At 39.5% G+C, this 14,366-nt stretch overlaps 1 protein-coding gene across 3 annotated transcripts in view; it reads right to left on the reverse strand.

Moving 5' to 3' along the window:
- UBA6 (ubiquitin like modifier activating enzyme 6) overlaps positions 1 to 14,366 on the reverse strand; it is a 79,327-nt gene that overhangs the window by 44,849 nt on the left and 20,112 nt on the right. For all 3 annotated transcript variants that reach the window (XM_088134169.1, XM_088134231.1, XM_007423250.4), the window contains exons 9-12: positions 12,560 to 12,683; positions 8,375 to 8,478; positions 4,816 to 4,878; positions 2,537 to 2,613 (exon numbers count right to left, since the gene is read on the reverse strand). In XM_088134169.1, the coding sequence (XP_087990295.1) occupies positions 2,537 to 2,613; positions 4,816 to 4,878; positions 8,375 to 8,478; positions 12,560 to 12,683 (368 nt within the window). The remainder of the gene's footprint in view (positions 1 to 2,536; positions 2,614 to 4,815; positions 4,879 to 8,374; positions 8,479 to 12,559; positions 12,684 to 14,366) is intronic.

Raw genomic sequence — 14,366 nt, forward strand, 5'->3', positions numbered from 1 at the left:
CAACTGGTCCCTGAAGTTACAGCCATTGCAGTGTCCCCACAGTCACATGATCATGATCTGGGCACTTGGCAACCCATTTGTACTTATGACCAGTTGCCAAGCACCCCATCACGTTTAGTTTAGTTTATTATTATTGATTAGCCATTAGGCCATATCAAGATCCAGAGTATAAAACATATGAAACGTGAGACATTATTAAGACCATATATTAAAAATAGGATAAGAAAAACAAATTAAAATTAAAAAAGAAAGAAAAAAGACGCAAATCATATTTCTGTATCACCCCTACAATTTACTCTGATCAGATCCGCATATGCAGATCTCAACTGTACTGTTTTGTTCAAATAAAGGGCCATATTATATGTAATTTTTGGATTCTGACCACACATTAAATATGTTGTTTTAATATAAGGATCTCAATAGATCATTTGTCTAAAGTGCGGTCCAAGATACTGATTCCTCTCTTTTTTATACAGTTGACATTCACATAACATATGTGTTATGTCTTCTGTCTCTGGAGCTCTGCAAATACAAGTGCGTTCATCACAACGGACTTCCATATTTAACCATTGTGTCCAACTGCTCAAATCTTGCTCAAGTAAATACTGCCCTAAGGTATTTGGGCATTTCTGTGTTTAAATACTTGGCAATTTGGAAGGTACGTTTATAATGGCTCATCCATTACAGTGAGCCAATGTTACTAAGGGTGGCTATATCTTTTTGAGCTTCTATATCCAAGATTCTTTGTGCGGCAATCTTCTTAGCTTGTACTCTGGAAACATTTGGATATGAGACGGGAGACCACAGCTCCTAATGTAATTTGTCAATTGTGCTATCCAAGAAGTCCGTAATTGAGATTTTGTCTAACAAACACAATTTTGGGAGTCTGTCAGTTTCCATAGCATTGATTTTGCAGCAATAATTATAAGCCCTGATTTAAGACAAAGAACAAATTGTATGGTTTCCCAATTCAGCTCTAACTGCAGCCCCATAATCACGTGATCACCATTTGCAACCTTTCTTGCCAACTTCACCAGAAAGTCAATGGGGAAGCTGGCAGAGAATGTTGCAAGTCGCTGGAGTAAGTCTCCCCCACTGTGCACCTTCCTCAGCCCCTCTGCGTTCACACCATGCTGGCCGCTCACGCACCCCAGCCCTTCTGCACCCTCCCAACCCACACAGCACCTTTTGTGCACCCCACGCACCCTTCCCAACCCGCACTGCACCCCCACATGCTCTCTCTGACCCCTTCCCAACCCATGCAGCGCCTCTCATGCACCCCCTCACATCCCAGTGCACCCTTCCCAACCCACATGGCACCTCTCACATGCATCCTCATGGATCCTTCCCAAACACTCTGCACCCCCTCACTCCCTCCCCCACCCAGCAGTAGCCACCTGCCTACTAGCCTGAGACTTGAAACTTCCTGCTGGCTTCCCCACTGACTTTGGTTGTGGGAAGCTGGCAGGAAGCTGCCTTGCTTAATGACCTGTGCTCCTCACTTAATGACAGCAATTAGGACTGCAGGGATTGCTGCCATTAAGTGATGCGGTCATGCTTTACAACTGCATCGTTTAGCAATGGAAGTTCCAGTCCCAATTGTCATCGTAAGTTGAGGACTATCTGTACAACAGTACAATTGTCTAAAAAACCACATCGTAAGAAAGCTTTTAAAGTGTTTTTATACCCCAGCTTCAGAAGACTCTCATGATGGTAGATGAATGGAGATAATCTGGAAATGTTTTGTTTAGAGAAACAGGCCAAAAGAGGTAAAATCACTGAGCTGAAAGGGACCATTTAGCCCATCAAACCTAAGCCTCCTCTGTGTAGGAAACCAAATGAAAGCATCCCTAACTGATGGTTGCCCAACCTTTGCTTGAGTTATTAATTTGATTTCCTGAAATAGTGAAACAGGTTGCAATTTTTCTGAGCTATGGTGCAACTTAATACTTTAGTTTCCTCAATTATTCCATCAGACCAAGGATGATGGAAGGTTCCAGCTGTTCAGCTGGAATACAGAATAAATAAGAGGCAATTATCAAGCCTCTCCAAGGCAGGGCAATTTGAAACAAGTCAGGTTTGTACAATTGTCTTCTAGGTCCAGGAGGTTGGAACTTATCCAATACTGAAAGACTGAAGTAATGAAAACCTAACAAAACAGTAACTCCACTAACAGCAGATGCAAAAAAGTGATTCAAAAGCATCAATCAAGTTATTCCTGAATTAGACATTGAGCTTCATGTTTAACTCCTTCTCCTCCCCACAAGAGAAAGGAAAAAAGGGAGAGAAGCTTTTTTTTTTTTTTGGCTGTGCCTAAGGCAGGACTAGCCTGGTGCCTTAATCACTTAACTAAACTGCCTCATATTTACAATTAAACAGCTTCAATTCCACTGCAATAAATAAGACTTTAAGCAGCTTAAGTCTGTGCAGGATTGCAAGTAAATTAATTAAATGAAGAAATAAGCCAATATAAATCTAATAATATTTACACCCACTAATTATAATATTTATGTAACTATGGTTATAGACGTATTACCCAATGTTTGGCATGCGAGCAAAACTCTCCTGGAATTCATTCAAGGCAAGCATAGCAATATGAATCTGCAAAGGTGCCTATAAAGGGAAGACAACAACGTACAATAAGAAGTTAAGGAATCACACAGTTTTCCAAAGGATAACCACATTATGCTGTTATTCAGCAAAAACAATAACGAATCTTGTGGCATAAGCTTTCACAGTTTAAAGCCTGCTGAGCAAAATACATATTGGCATCTTTAATGTTAACAAATCTGATAAAATTGACACTAATCCTAACAAATCCTGTTAACATAGAACATGCTACAAGATTCTTCTTTGTTTTTGTTCAATATATTTTAATTTACAATAATGTGCAGCCTGAGCTTCTTTTTCAAATATTCACCATTATTCTTCTTTGCGTATCTCAGCAAAATACTTAAATTCTTTTTACAAGTGCAATTTTTTTTCTTTTACAACTTTTACTTATTTTTAAATATAACTGGTGACAAAGGCAAGGATTTTAAGGGGATGGTCAACTCAGCTTAGCAGGCAGTAATCAAAAACTCTCATATTCCTCAGTATTCTGGCATTAACATTGCAAAACACTGCTTTTTAAAGTATTTATTTTTACATACATACATACATACATACATACATACATACATACAATTTATACAGCTGCCCATCTCACAAGGAGTGACTCTGGGCAATGTACAACGATTAAAACTATAACAGTATAAACCCATAATGCACTAATTAAGCAATAACCCTCAAAACAAAACCACATCAACAGGGAGCTCACCTAACTGCCTGGCCCAAAAGCCTGGAGGAACAGCCAGGTCTTCAGAACCTTATGAAAGTCTATCAGGATCAGAGCCACCAGGATCACTGGGAGGATGCTGTTACACAGAACAAGCACAGCCACAGAAGCCACATGGAGAGGTCATTTGTTGATACAGGCTGCCCAGTGCCTGGAGGCTGTGTGGGTCTGGATAGGGGAGAATAGGCTTGGCTCAACTCTGGCAAGACTAAGTAGCTGTGGGTTTTAAGACCCCCCTGGTTCTGCAAACTACCAACGTAGGGTTCCTCTACCTCAAACCAATAATACCCTAGACCATCCAAATTTACGAGCTCCGCAAACACTCATCCAATCCCAACGCCATTACCATACATACATGTCTATGTGTGTATGTCCAATATTAAATATTAATAGTTAATATTTAAATAATATTATTTAAATTAATTTAAATTAAATAATAATAAAGACTGAAAACATGGCTTTGCCATCTGGCCTAGGAATCCAGTAATGTAGATATGGAGTCTATAAGGTGATTATATTGTTAAGGAAACTGACTGTGCTCCCCACACATTTATGTTTTATGGTTTTAATGCTTTTAAGGTTTTTAATGCTTTTTGTTTTTATGTTTTTTCATTACTTGTTGTACTCTTCTTTTTTAACCTTGCTTGCTGCCCATAGTCACATATGATGGGCAACTATATAAATTTACCAAATAAATAAATAAACCACTCTCTGGAGTGGGTTGTATATACATTGGTGTATAAATACACATATCAACTAAAAATGTTCAGGTTTTTTTAATGTATAACAGAAAAGATCAACAGAATGAAGTCAAATGTTTATGAATTTATTTATTCTATGCTATGACACTTAAAATGAAGTTAATTAGTATTGTTAGCATGGGTTATCTTCAATTATTATTTATTAGCCTCTTCACTTTGCTCTGTACTGTGATCTGTATTAAATTTAAGTTATGTTATCATATTGTTGAACGTTTTGCTGAATCTAAATATCTATAAAAATATTTTATATTTAAATACATTTATGTTTATTTTGCACTATTTTGAGTACAATTTATTTTGGAAAAGCAGCATATAAGCAAAATTAATAATCCAAGTCATGTGCAACATCTCAAGATTAAGGCAAGACATTTATGAGTCTTGTGCTTGCCTAAATATCCTTTTTTGGCATTTTATAATCATTCTGTGTTCAGTAACCATATACCCTGTTACATCTAAACTGCAAACCAAGCCTACCACATCAGAGCAAAACAGAATCTAACAATGACGTGGAGTTGATTTTGTATTCTGGCTTACCCTTAATTTGAATACTGCAGTTTCTGATTTGGAGGCAAAAGGAAATGACATTAATTAACCCAGGAATTCTTCAGTAACAAAGCACAGCATGGGAAGTTAAGACAAACATAAAACTTGTGCACATTTCATCTTAATAAACTGATTTTAAGTTCAATTATCTTTAAATATTCCAAGTAAACTAACCTCAGGTTTGCTGAAGTCAGCAACAAGATAGGTTGGATTAGACAACTGTTTCTCCAGTGGCTCCTAGGAGGAAAAAAGAATCTATTGTATATAATTTCCAAAACAAAGAAATAATTACAAGCAACCTGAATTAAAACTTTCCATATTTTTCAAAAGCATGCATTAATTTTAGCAGAGTACAATAGCAGAGACAACCAAAAAACTGGAAAGTGCTCCCAAAGACAGTGGGACAAATAAAAAATCTTAAATGGGAAAGAGAATTTCAAGAGAACAAAACCCGCCATTCTCCACAGATGCAAAAATCACTAGCAACAATGTACAGTGGGGCAAAAAAGTATTTAGTCAGCCACCAATTGTGCAAGTTCTCCCACTTAAAAAGATGAGAGAGGCCTGTAATTTTCATCATAGGTATACCTCAATTATGAAAGACAAAATGAGAAAAAAAATCCAGAAAATCACATTGTCTGATTTTTAAAGAATTTATTTGCAAATCATGGTGGAAAATAAATATTTGGTCACCTACAAACAAGCAAGATGTCTGGCTCTCACAGACTTGTAACTACTTCTTTAAGAGGCTCCTCTGTCCTCCACTCATTACCTGTAGGAATGGCACCTGTTTGACCTTGTTATCAGTATAAAAGACACCTGTCCACAACCTCAAACAGTCACACTCCAAACTCCACTATGGCCAAGACCAAAGAGCTGTTGAAGGACACCAGAAACAAAATTGTAGACCTGCACCAGGCTGGGAAGACTGAATCTGCAATAGGCAAGTAGCTTGGTGTGAATAAATCAACTGTGGGAGCAATAATTAGAAAATGGAAGACATACAAGACCACTAATAATCTCCCTTGATCTGGGGTTCCACGCAAGATCTCACCCCGTGGGGTCAAAATGATCACAAGAACGGTGAACAAAAATCCCAGAACCACATGGGGGACCTGCAGAGAGCTGGGACCAAAGTAACAAAGGCTACCATCAGTAACACACTATGCTGCCAGGGACTCAAATCCTGCAGTGCCAGATGTGTCCCCCTGCTTAAGCCAGTACATGTCTGGGCCTGTCTGAAGTTTGCTAGAGAGCATTTGGATGATCCAGAAGAGGATTGGGAGAATGTCATATGGTCAGATGAAACCAAAGTAGAATGTTTTGGTCTAAACTCAACTTGTTGTGTTTGGAGGAGAGAGAATGCTGAGTTGCATCCAAAGAACACCATACCTACTGTGAAGCATGGGGGTGGAAACATCATGCTTTGGGGCTGTTTGTCTGCAAAGGGACCAGGACGACTGATCCGTGTAAAGGAAAGAATGAATGGGGCCATGTATCGTGAGATTTTGAGTGAACACCTCCTTCCATAAGCAAGGGCATTGAAGATGAAACGTGGCTGGGTCTTTCAGCATGACAATGATCCCAAACACACCGGCTGGGCAACGAAGGAGTGGCTTCGTAAGAAGCATTTCAAGGTCCTGGAGTGGCCTAGCCAGTCTCCAGATCTCAACCCCATGGAAAACCTTTGGAGGGAGTTGAAAGTCCGTGTTGCCCGGCGACAGCCCCAAAACATCACTGCTCTAGAGGAGATCTGCATGGAGGAATGGGCCAAAATACCAGCAACAGTGTGTGTAAAACCTTGTGAAGACTTACAGAAAACGTTTGACCTCTGTCATTGCCAACAAAGGATATATAACAAAGTATTGAGATGAACTTTTGATATTGACCAAATACTTATTTTCCACCATGATTTGCAAATAAATTCTTTAAAAATCAGACAATGTGATTTTCTGGATTTTCTTTCCCATTTTGTCTCTCATAGTTGAGGTATACCTATGATGAAAATTACACGCCTCTCTCATCTTTTTAAGTGGGAGAACTTGCACAATTGGTGGCTGACTAAATACTTTTTTGCCCCACTGTATAGTTGTTGATTCAATCACAATGAATGTAATCTTTATATTGTTCCACAGTGTCAGTTAAAAGGTACCACTGCTCTTACCTACCAAGCAGCAAAATTCTTTTAGGACCTTTTAGGACAGAACTGAATATTTATATAAGAGGGTTGTTGTTGGTCTTGTTAATTTACCCATGGTTTACTCAATTAACTTTCATCCTAATCATATGGGCTAGTTCACACAATACACTAGGAGTGAATGCTCTGTATTTTTTTTTTAAATCTCTTAATGTAATGTGTTTTAACTGAGCAACTTTTGAGGCTTTGATATATACCATCAAATTTCCATGGGATCGTATTCTTCCTAATTTCTTAGACACACAGTGTTTTGCCTTTAAATCATCTGCTGAAGCAAACTTTTTTGGGACATATCCATTGCAAATTAAAATAGGCTAAAATAATATCAAAAGTTCACTAGGTTCATCATTATGACCTTGTATTCAATCAGTTAAGTCTTAACTACCTGAACCATTTAATCATTGTGGAATATGGGCTCATTACAGGTAGCTGACATGGCTTCAGTATTAATTCCTTCTAATCTGATTTAATAGTTCAAGTTCTATGTTTTACGAGTATTTATGAACAGAGAACCTGAAATAACCTCCATCCTATATTGTAAAATTTCTATGTCAAACATCTTTATCACTCCCAAGGCAGGTAAATTCGTACCCCCAAATATCTCTTGCCAAAAGTCTCTCATCATGGAAATGTGTTCTATGATCAAAGAACCTAATATGTTCCAATTGGCACCATCTGTGTAGTCAGCTGTTTGCTTCCTATATGCTTCACTCCCTTCCTGGATCACTTTCTTTGACAAGAAGGAGTGAAGAAACCACATGTGCTTTCAGCTCCTCCACTGTCCTGGAGCATTTAATAGTCTTCATGGCTGGTATCTGGATGTTATTTTTTCCCCATATGGAGCGGTGGAATGGGATATTTGTCAGTGGGCTTAAATAGGCTAAGAAGCTTTTCTTTTAGCGACGGCAGACATTTTTAGAAATTAAAATCTGTTAGGTGAAATCCTCATTTCTGAACAAGAGAGGGGCAGGTCTTTTTCTGACTATTTTCTAAGTTTCACAGCCATGTGAAGCTCCCATACTTGATCACTCATGCAGCTCAAACAGAAGGCTCATCCATGTTACATATTTCTAATGTACTATAAGCTTTTACAAAACTGATGCATAAATCATAGCCATGATGACTTTTACTTTACAGCTGCTCTGAGCCAGAAGCAACAGTGGAAATGAGTAGAATAGGCTGTCTTGAACCAAACATTTCTAAAGCTTAGCACAATGCCAAAAGCTAGGTAGCTGCACTGCATTTCTGAAATGCTTTAGATATTTCCAAAACAGATCACAATGTCTTTCCCTTTCCTTCAGCTCAGGCACAGGAGACAAACACATGATGGTTGAGTGAGACAAGAACAGGCTCCTGATTTGATAACTCTGAACACTTTTGACAATTCAACATAACTGAAGCAGCAATTATCAGTGGCTAATGTGGTCACTTAATAATGAACAAAGCTAAGACAGATTCACATTCATCATCAATAGAATCCAGAACCATAAACAGGCATTGTATATACTGCTCATGGTAATCTTTAAAGACACTTACAAAATGAAATACTTTAGGTGTCTTTACTTGGACAGCTATGCCACCATGCAAATAAGGTTCCATATCTGCAGTATTCCCAATGCTGAAGGAGTAAGGTGATATCACTGAAAGAGAGAGAAACAAAGTTGGAGGAAAATGTTATCTTCCTTATTTTGGCAATCTTAAATAAAAGGAAAAGGAAAATGTTTATTTCATATAGTCCTACAAATCTAGTTTAACTTTTATAGTTTTACAAGAAAGTAACGCAGTTCTGAACCTAATCAACCCATACGATGGTAAGCTAATTCTCTATCATATATAATGATATAAAGATGGAACAGATCTGCAAAGTAGTGAAATTCTACTCTATAACTATTAAAAGAACTACTGTATATAATAAGCAGAATGAGAAAATATTTAATAGTAGTGTGGAGAACTCACTGGTTTGGAAATGGAACATTCCAGAGAAACCTTCCACAGACCATGTTGTTCCAGAGTAGTTTGGTGGTTTTTCTGAAAATAAATCCTCTAAACCTGAAGCAAGGGACACGGTGGCACAGAGGCTTAATGACGCTGGAAGTTGCCAGCTAGAAATGGTCAGCACTTCAGTGGTTTGAGCCCAAGGTCTGCACAGCGGGGTGAGCTCCCATCTTGTGCCCTCAGCTCCTGCCCACCTAGCAGCTCGAAAGCGTAAGCGAGTAGATAAATAGGTACTCTCACCCCGGTGGGAGGAAAAAACGCTGGCGGCGCCTTGCACGGGAAAACGGGAATCAGTTGCCAGTTGCTGGACGCAACGCAACAGAAGAGATCTGATTTCCTGCGACCGCCAGATGGGCTCCGCCCTAGGAAGGAGGCAATGGCAAACCACTTCTGAAAAAACCTTGCCAGGAAAACTGCAGGGACTCATCCAGGCAGTCTCCGTAGAAACAGTCATGATTGAAAGCAGATTAAAAAAAAAACCTGAAGCAGCTTGAGGTGTTTTGGGCATGGCATTCCAGACAAAACTGGCCTGTCCATGCCTAATATTTAACTACTGGCCACTAACAAACCTCTTGGATGAAAAGGTGGAATATATGACTATAAAATTTATAGATAACATAGAATTGGGTGGGACTGTAAGGCGGAAATTAATTTCAAAATAATATTAACAGGCTAGAGAAGTGAGAACAGTGAAGTCTTTAAGGCTTTCTGGAATGCCAAAAGAGTGGGAGCCACACGGATAACAGAAGGAACCTCACTGCAGACAGCAGGCGCAATAATGGAGAAGGCATGCTTTCTGGGTCCCAAGAGGTGACACTGTTTAATTGAAGAGACCCAGAGAACACCAGCCCTGTTGGCTCATATCATCTGGGCAGACACCAAGGGAGATAGATGGCTCCTCAGATAATGAGGTCCTACTCCATGTAGGTCTTTCTAGGTCATAACCAACACTTTGGATTGCACCCAGAAGCATACTGGTAACCGGTGCAGCTCACAAAGCAGAGGTGTCACATGTGCAGAACCAAGGCATGCCCTTCACTGCCTATACCACTGCATTCTGGACCAGTTGAAGCTTCCAAGTGATCTTCAAGAGCAGCCCCATGTAGAACACATTGCAATGGTCAAGTTGTGAAGTGACTAGGACATGGATGACTATCTAAAGGAAAGTGTGCAACTGGCACACCAAGTGAAGCTGTGCAAAAATCTTCCTGGACTCAGTTGCCACCTGCTCATTGAGCAAGAGCTGAAAATCCAGGAAGAGCCCCAAATTGTGCACCACTCTCGATTGGGGAAGTGCAACCCCATCCAAAGTTAAAGATGGAATATTCCCAGATCTAGCTCTTGGTAGGATTGAGTCAGAGAGGGTTCCTCCTCATCAAAACCTGCACAGCCTCCAAACACTGGGACAGAACCTTGACAGCCTCCCCTGGCCAGCCTGGGGTTGACAGATATAACTGGGTATCATCAACATACTGATGATAATGAACCCCAGACCAGCAAATGACCTCACCCATGTATGTAGATGTTGAACAACAGAGGAGAGAAAGCTGAACCCTGTGGCACCTCCTTCTTTGTGGGGTGGGGAGGGTCCTCACTCACCCCACTGACACCAACTGACACTGGCCCTGGAGGAAGGAAGAGATCCACTGTAGAACTGTAGTCCTAACCCCAACCCCCAAAGCCAGCCAAGGAGGTTATCATGACTGACAATATCAAAAGCCACTGAGAGATTAAGGAGCACAAGGATGGAGTGCACAACCTCCATCCCAGCTCCGCCACTGTTCAACAAGCCTCCCTGGTAAATTCCAGCCTGAAACCTGACTGAAACAGGTCTAAGCAATCCACTTACTTCAGGGTTCTCATCAACTACAGACCAACCACCTTCTCAACAACCTTCCCTAAAAATAGAAGGTTGGAGACAGACAATAGTTATCTAAAAGCACTGAGTCCAAGGACAGCACTTGAAAAAGGGGTGCACCACCACCTCCTTCAAGGCAGGAGTTACCATCCCCTACCTCAAACAGGCTGACACCACTTCTCTTCTGAGGAGAGAAGGATTTCTGACCTTTCTTACCTATTAGGATTTTATTATCTTCACTGAGCACTTCATATACTAATTATTTTCTATTCTGACTACACATGAATACATTCTTTTAATTCTTATCATTCTTGGCCACTCTCAGCTCATTCTGAATTTTAACTCTGCTGCTATCATCTCAAAAATCTCTGACTTTTCCCATCCTCCCATATGTGTTCTCCTCAATTTTAACATCTTCACTATTGCCTAAGGTTGCTTCATCTGCAATCTTCCATTTGTTTTTGTTTTTTGTTAGAACTGTTTGCGATATTAGGAGTAATTTTTCTAAGAACTCCCTGCCATTTTGAGTTTCCTTCCCATTAGTTTCAACAAGCATAGGAGCCCTCTCTGATTTTTTAAAATCCACTTTCTTTAACTTGAGGGATGAAGTGGTCCATCACAATTCTGCTCCAGTGATCAGTTCTGGGAACACACACTTGAAGGTATGCATTTTGGAGGGAATATTAATTCTCCTCTAGCAGAATCTACCCACCCTCCTCCACCCAAATTGTTCAAAGGTCATTCTTTCTTCAGCCACATAGGGTAGTTTACAACATTTGACCCTGTTATTGTGCAGCGGACTTAACAGATCTGCAGAAGGCTGTCCTGTCAAAAGTGTCTCAGGATTTCATGATCTCCAGGATAACTACTTGAAATGTTCCAATTAGTGCTGATCAAAGTGTCCCGGTAAATTATTTTCTGTGCTAGGTGGAATACTGGATGTGGTAAGATATAAATCTAATAAATTAAAATAAAGTAAGACATTGAAAAATGCTTACAAGTAGATTGTGCAAATTTGGTTGTGCTGTCTACCCAAAAGCATACAGTAGCCATTTTTGCTATTATTAATCTTTGTTGATAATAAGTTATATGATAGATCCAAAATGCATGATATATTTTTTTAGGTAGATAGCATGACCAAGCTTCTATAATCCATTTGTCAGAATTAACTTATTAATCATTTTTTCCGTGCTAGCATTGTCTTATTTCAAAATTCCCCCAGAACCGACATCCTGGATATAAATCTTTCTTTGTATAAGCTTTTTGTATTCTAAGGAATTGTACTGTTTTATTTTATTTCATAAACATACAAACTTATAAAAATATTATTTTACCACAATTGATATGATACTGTTGACAACATGGAAAAAATGAAAACACTGTCCCTCTTCTGAAGTGCTGGGAGGGGGGCTACTTTTATTATCTTATCAGAATATAAATGTCATATTGATTGCCACACAACAGATTTCTTTTTCCCCCATAATCCTACGCCACTAATTTAATCTTTCCTGTGGTTTCAAACAATATTAAGGCAATATGTGCAGCCATAATTTGCAACAATGTGCATTAATACAATGCCCAGAATAAAATTAGTCAACCCCCATGTTTATATGCCAAAAATATTTTACTTTCAAGTTGAATTCATTTCTCTATGCTATAAATTCACAAAATTTCAAATCATTCTAATTAAGATTACTGAGTATCTCCAAGATACGACACAATAGATAATGTCAGTGTTGAGACTTCCCAGGAATCCAATTAAAGCAGCTAATATCACAAAACAATATGAAAGGAAAAAGCACTTATTTCAGTTCGTAAATTTATTTCAGTTTTACTAAAGCTACAAACTTAAAAAAAGGTTGGCTTACCAGTTATCTGATGTGTGGATCCATTTAAAGACGACATTCCATTGATTTCCCGGAAAGTTACGAACTGTCCAGTTTCAAGCTTATGAGGATTATTATCAAGGCAAGTGACGATACCAGAACTGGACTGAAATTGCAACCCACCAAACATCAAGGAAAGATAAGATTTCAGTAGAAATAATTCAAACACAACAATTCTCATTCTTAATAATTTGCACCTTGTTGTCATGATCCTTCCAGTCAAACTTGACTCCTGGTGAGTATATGGACATGCAGTTTTCTTGATAATATTTTTAGAAGTGGTTTGCCAATACCTTCTACTGGGATTTTTTTGACCTCCAAATGTCATGCATGCATAATCAGCCTGACAAAATTGCAGTGGAAGGTACACACATACTGACATAACGTATCCCTCCCCCGACAGAGATTCTGCTATATGGGGGTTGGAAAATTTTCCAAACTAAAAAAATAAATAAAGGAATGTCTCCATTTTATAAATTTACTCATAATAATGAATGGATATTGATTAATAATCTTTGGCCAGCTTGGTAGTTTCAACATTTTATTTTTGGGGATGAGTATAGAAAGTATATGAGAAAAATATAAATGCAGCCGCGCAGGCTATTGTTGGTGCCCCAAGGAGGGCCCATATAACGCCTCTGCTCCGCGAACTGCACTGGGTGCCAGTTTGCTTCCGGGTTCAATTCAAGGTGTTAGTTATCACCTTTAAAGCCCTACATGGCATGGGACCAGGTTATCTAAGGGACCGCCTCTCCCCTATGACTTCAACCCGTCCCACCCGATCACACAGAGAGGGCATGCTTCAGACCCCCTCAGTGAAAGTACTTCGACTGGCGGGGTCCAGAAGGCGGGCCTTCTCTGCAGTAGCCCCTGCTCTTTGGAACATCCTGCCCCTGGACATGCGATTAGCCCCCACACTCCTGGCCTTCCGTAAGGTTTTGAAGACCTGGTTCTGCCACCTGGCCTGGGGTGGGGTGAGAATACCTCAAGCATGGGGATGGCTAGCCCCATAGAGGCCTCGGCCTTCAGCCTCAGGTTTTCATCCCCTTGGCCTCTCCTTCTTCTTCTTAGTTATGTTTTAATTTATGGTTTTATGTGTTTATATATTTATGTTCTAATGTTTATTGTGAATCTCCCAGAGTTCCCCCACTGGGGGGAGATGGGCGGTTGAAAAATTTAATAAATAAATAAATAAATGAGAAAAATATAAGTCATTACACTGTAAGTGGGAGAAATAACAATTTTAAGACAGTTCATCTGGAATGATTAAGTAATACAGGTAATCCCCAGTTTAAGAACGAGTTCCATTTCCCAAGGTCTGTCCTTAAGTTGAATTTGTTTGTAAGCCAGAACAGTATTATTGTATAATACTGTATAAGTAGTATTGTGTAATGAACTCGAAACATTGTGTATTTAACTCAAATCATTGTGTATTTAACTCAAATGTTGCTACAATAGGCTCCATTCTTAACTATGGGTTGTCTGTAACCTGTGTGTTCTCAACCTGGGGACTAGCTGTACACTGAGCCTAGGACTGCACATGTATGAATTACATGTAGTCCTTACTTACCTACCGCAATTGGGACTGGCAACCTTGTCACTAAGCAGCTTGATCATTAAGCACAATGTCAAGTGACTGTGCCAACTTATGACATCAGTTCCTGCTGCTGTTATTAGGCAAATCACCGCAGGTTGTTAAGCACAACTTCACATGACCATGACTTGTGACTTCCTGCCAACTTCCCCATTGACTTTGGTTATTGGAAGCATGACTGTGGGACGCTACAAC

The sequence above is a fragment of the Python bivittatus genome, unplaced genomic scaffold, assembly GCF_059951505.1.
Source record: "Python bivittatus isolate LINGU-HERP-01145 unplaced genomic scaffold, Pbiv_v1 ctg000000_np1212, whole genome shotgun sequence".
Taxonomy (NCBI): Eukaryota; Metazoa; Chordata; class Lepidosauria; order Squamata; family Pythonidae; genus Python; species Python bivittatus.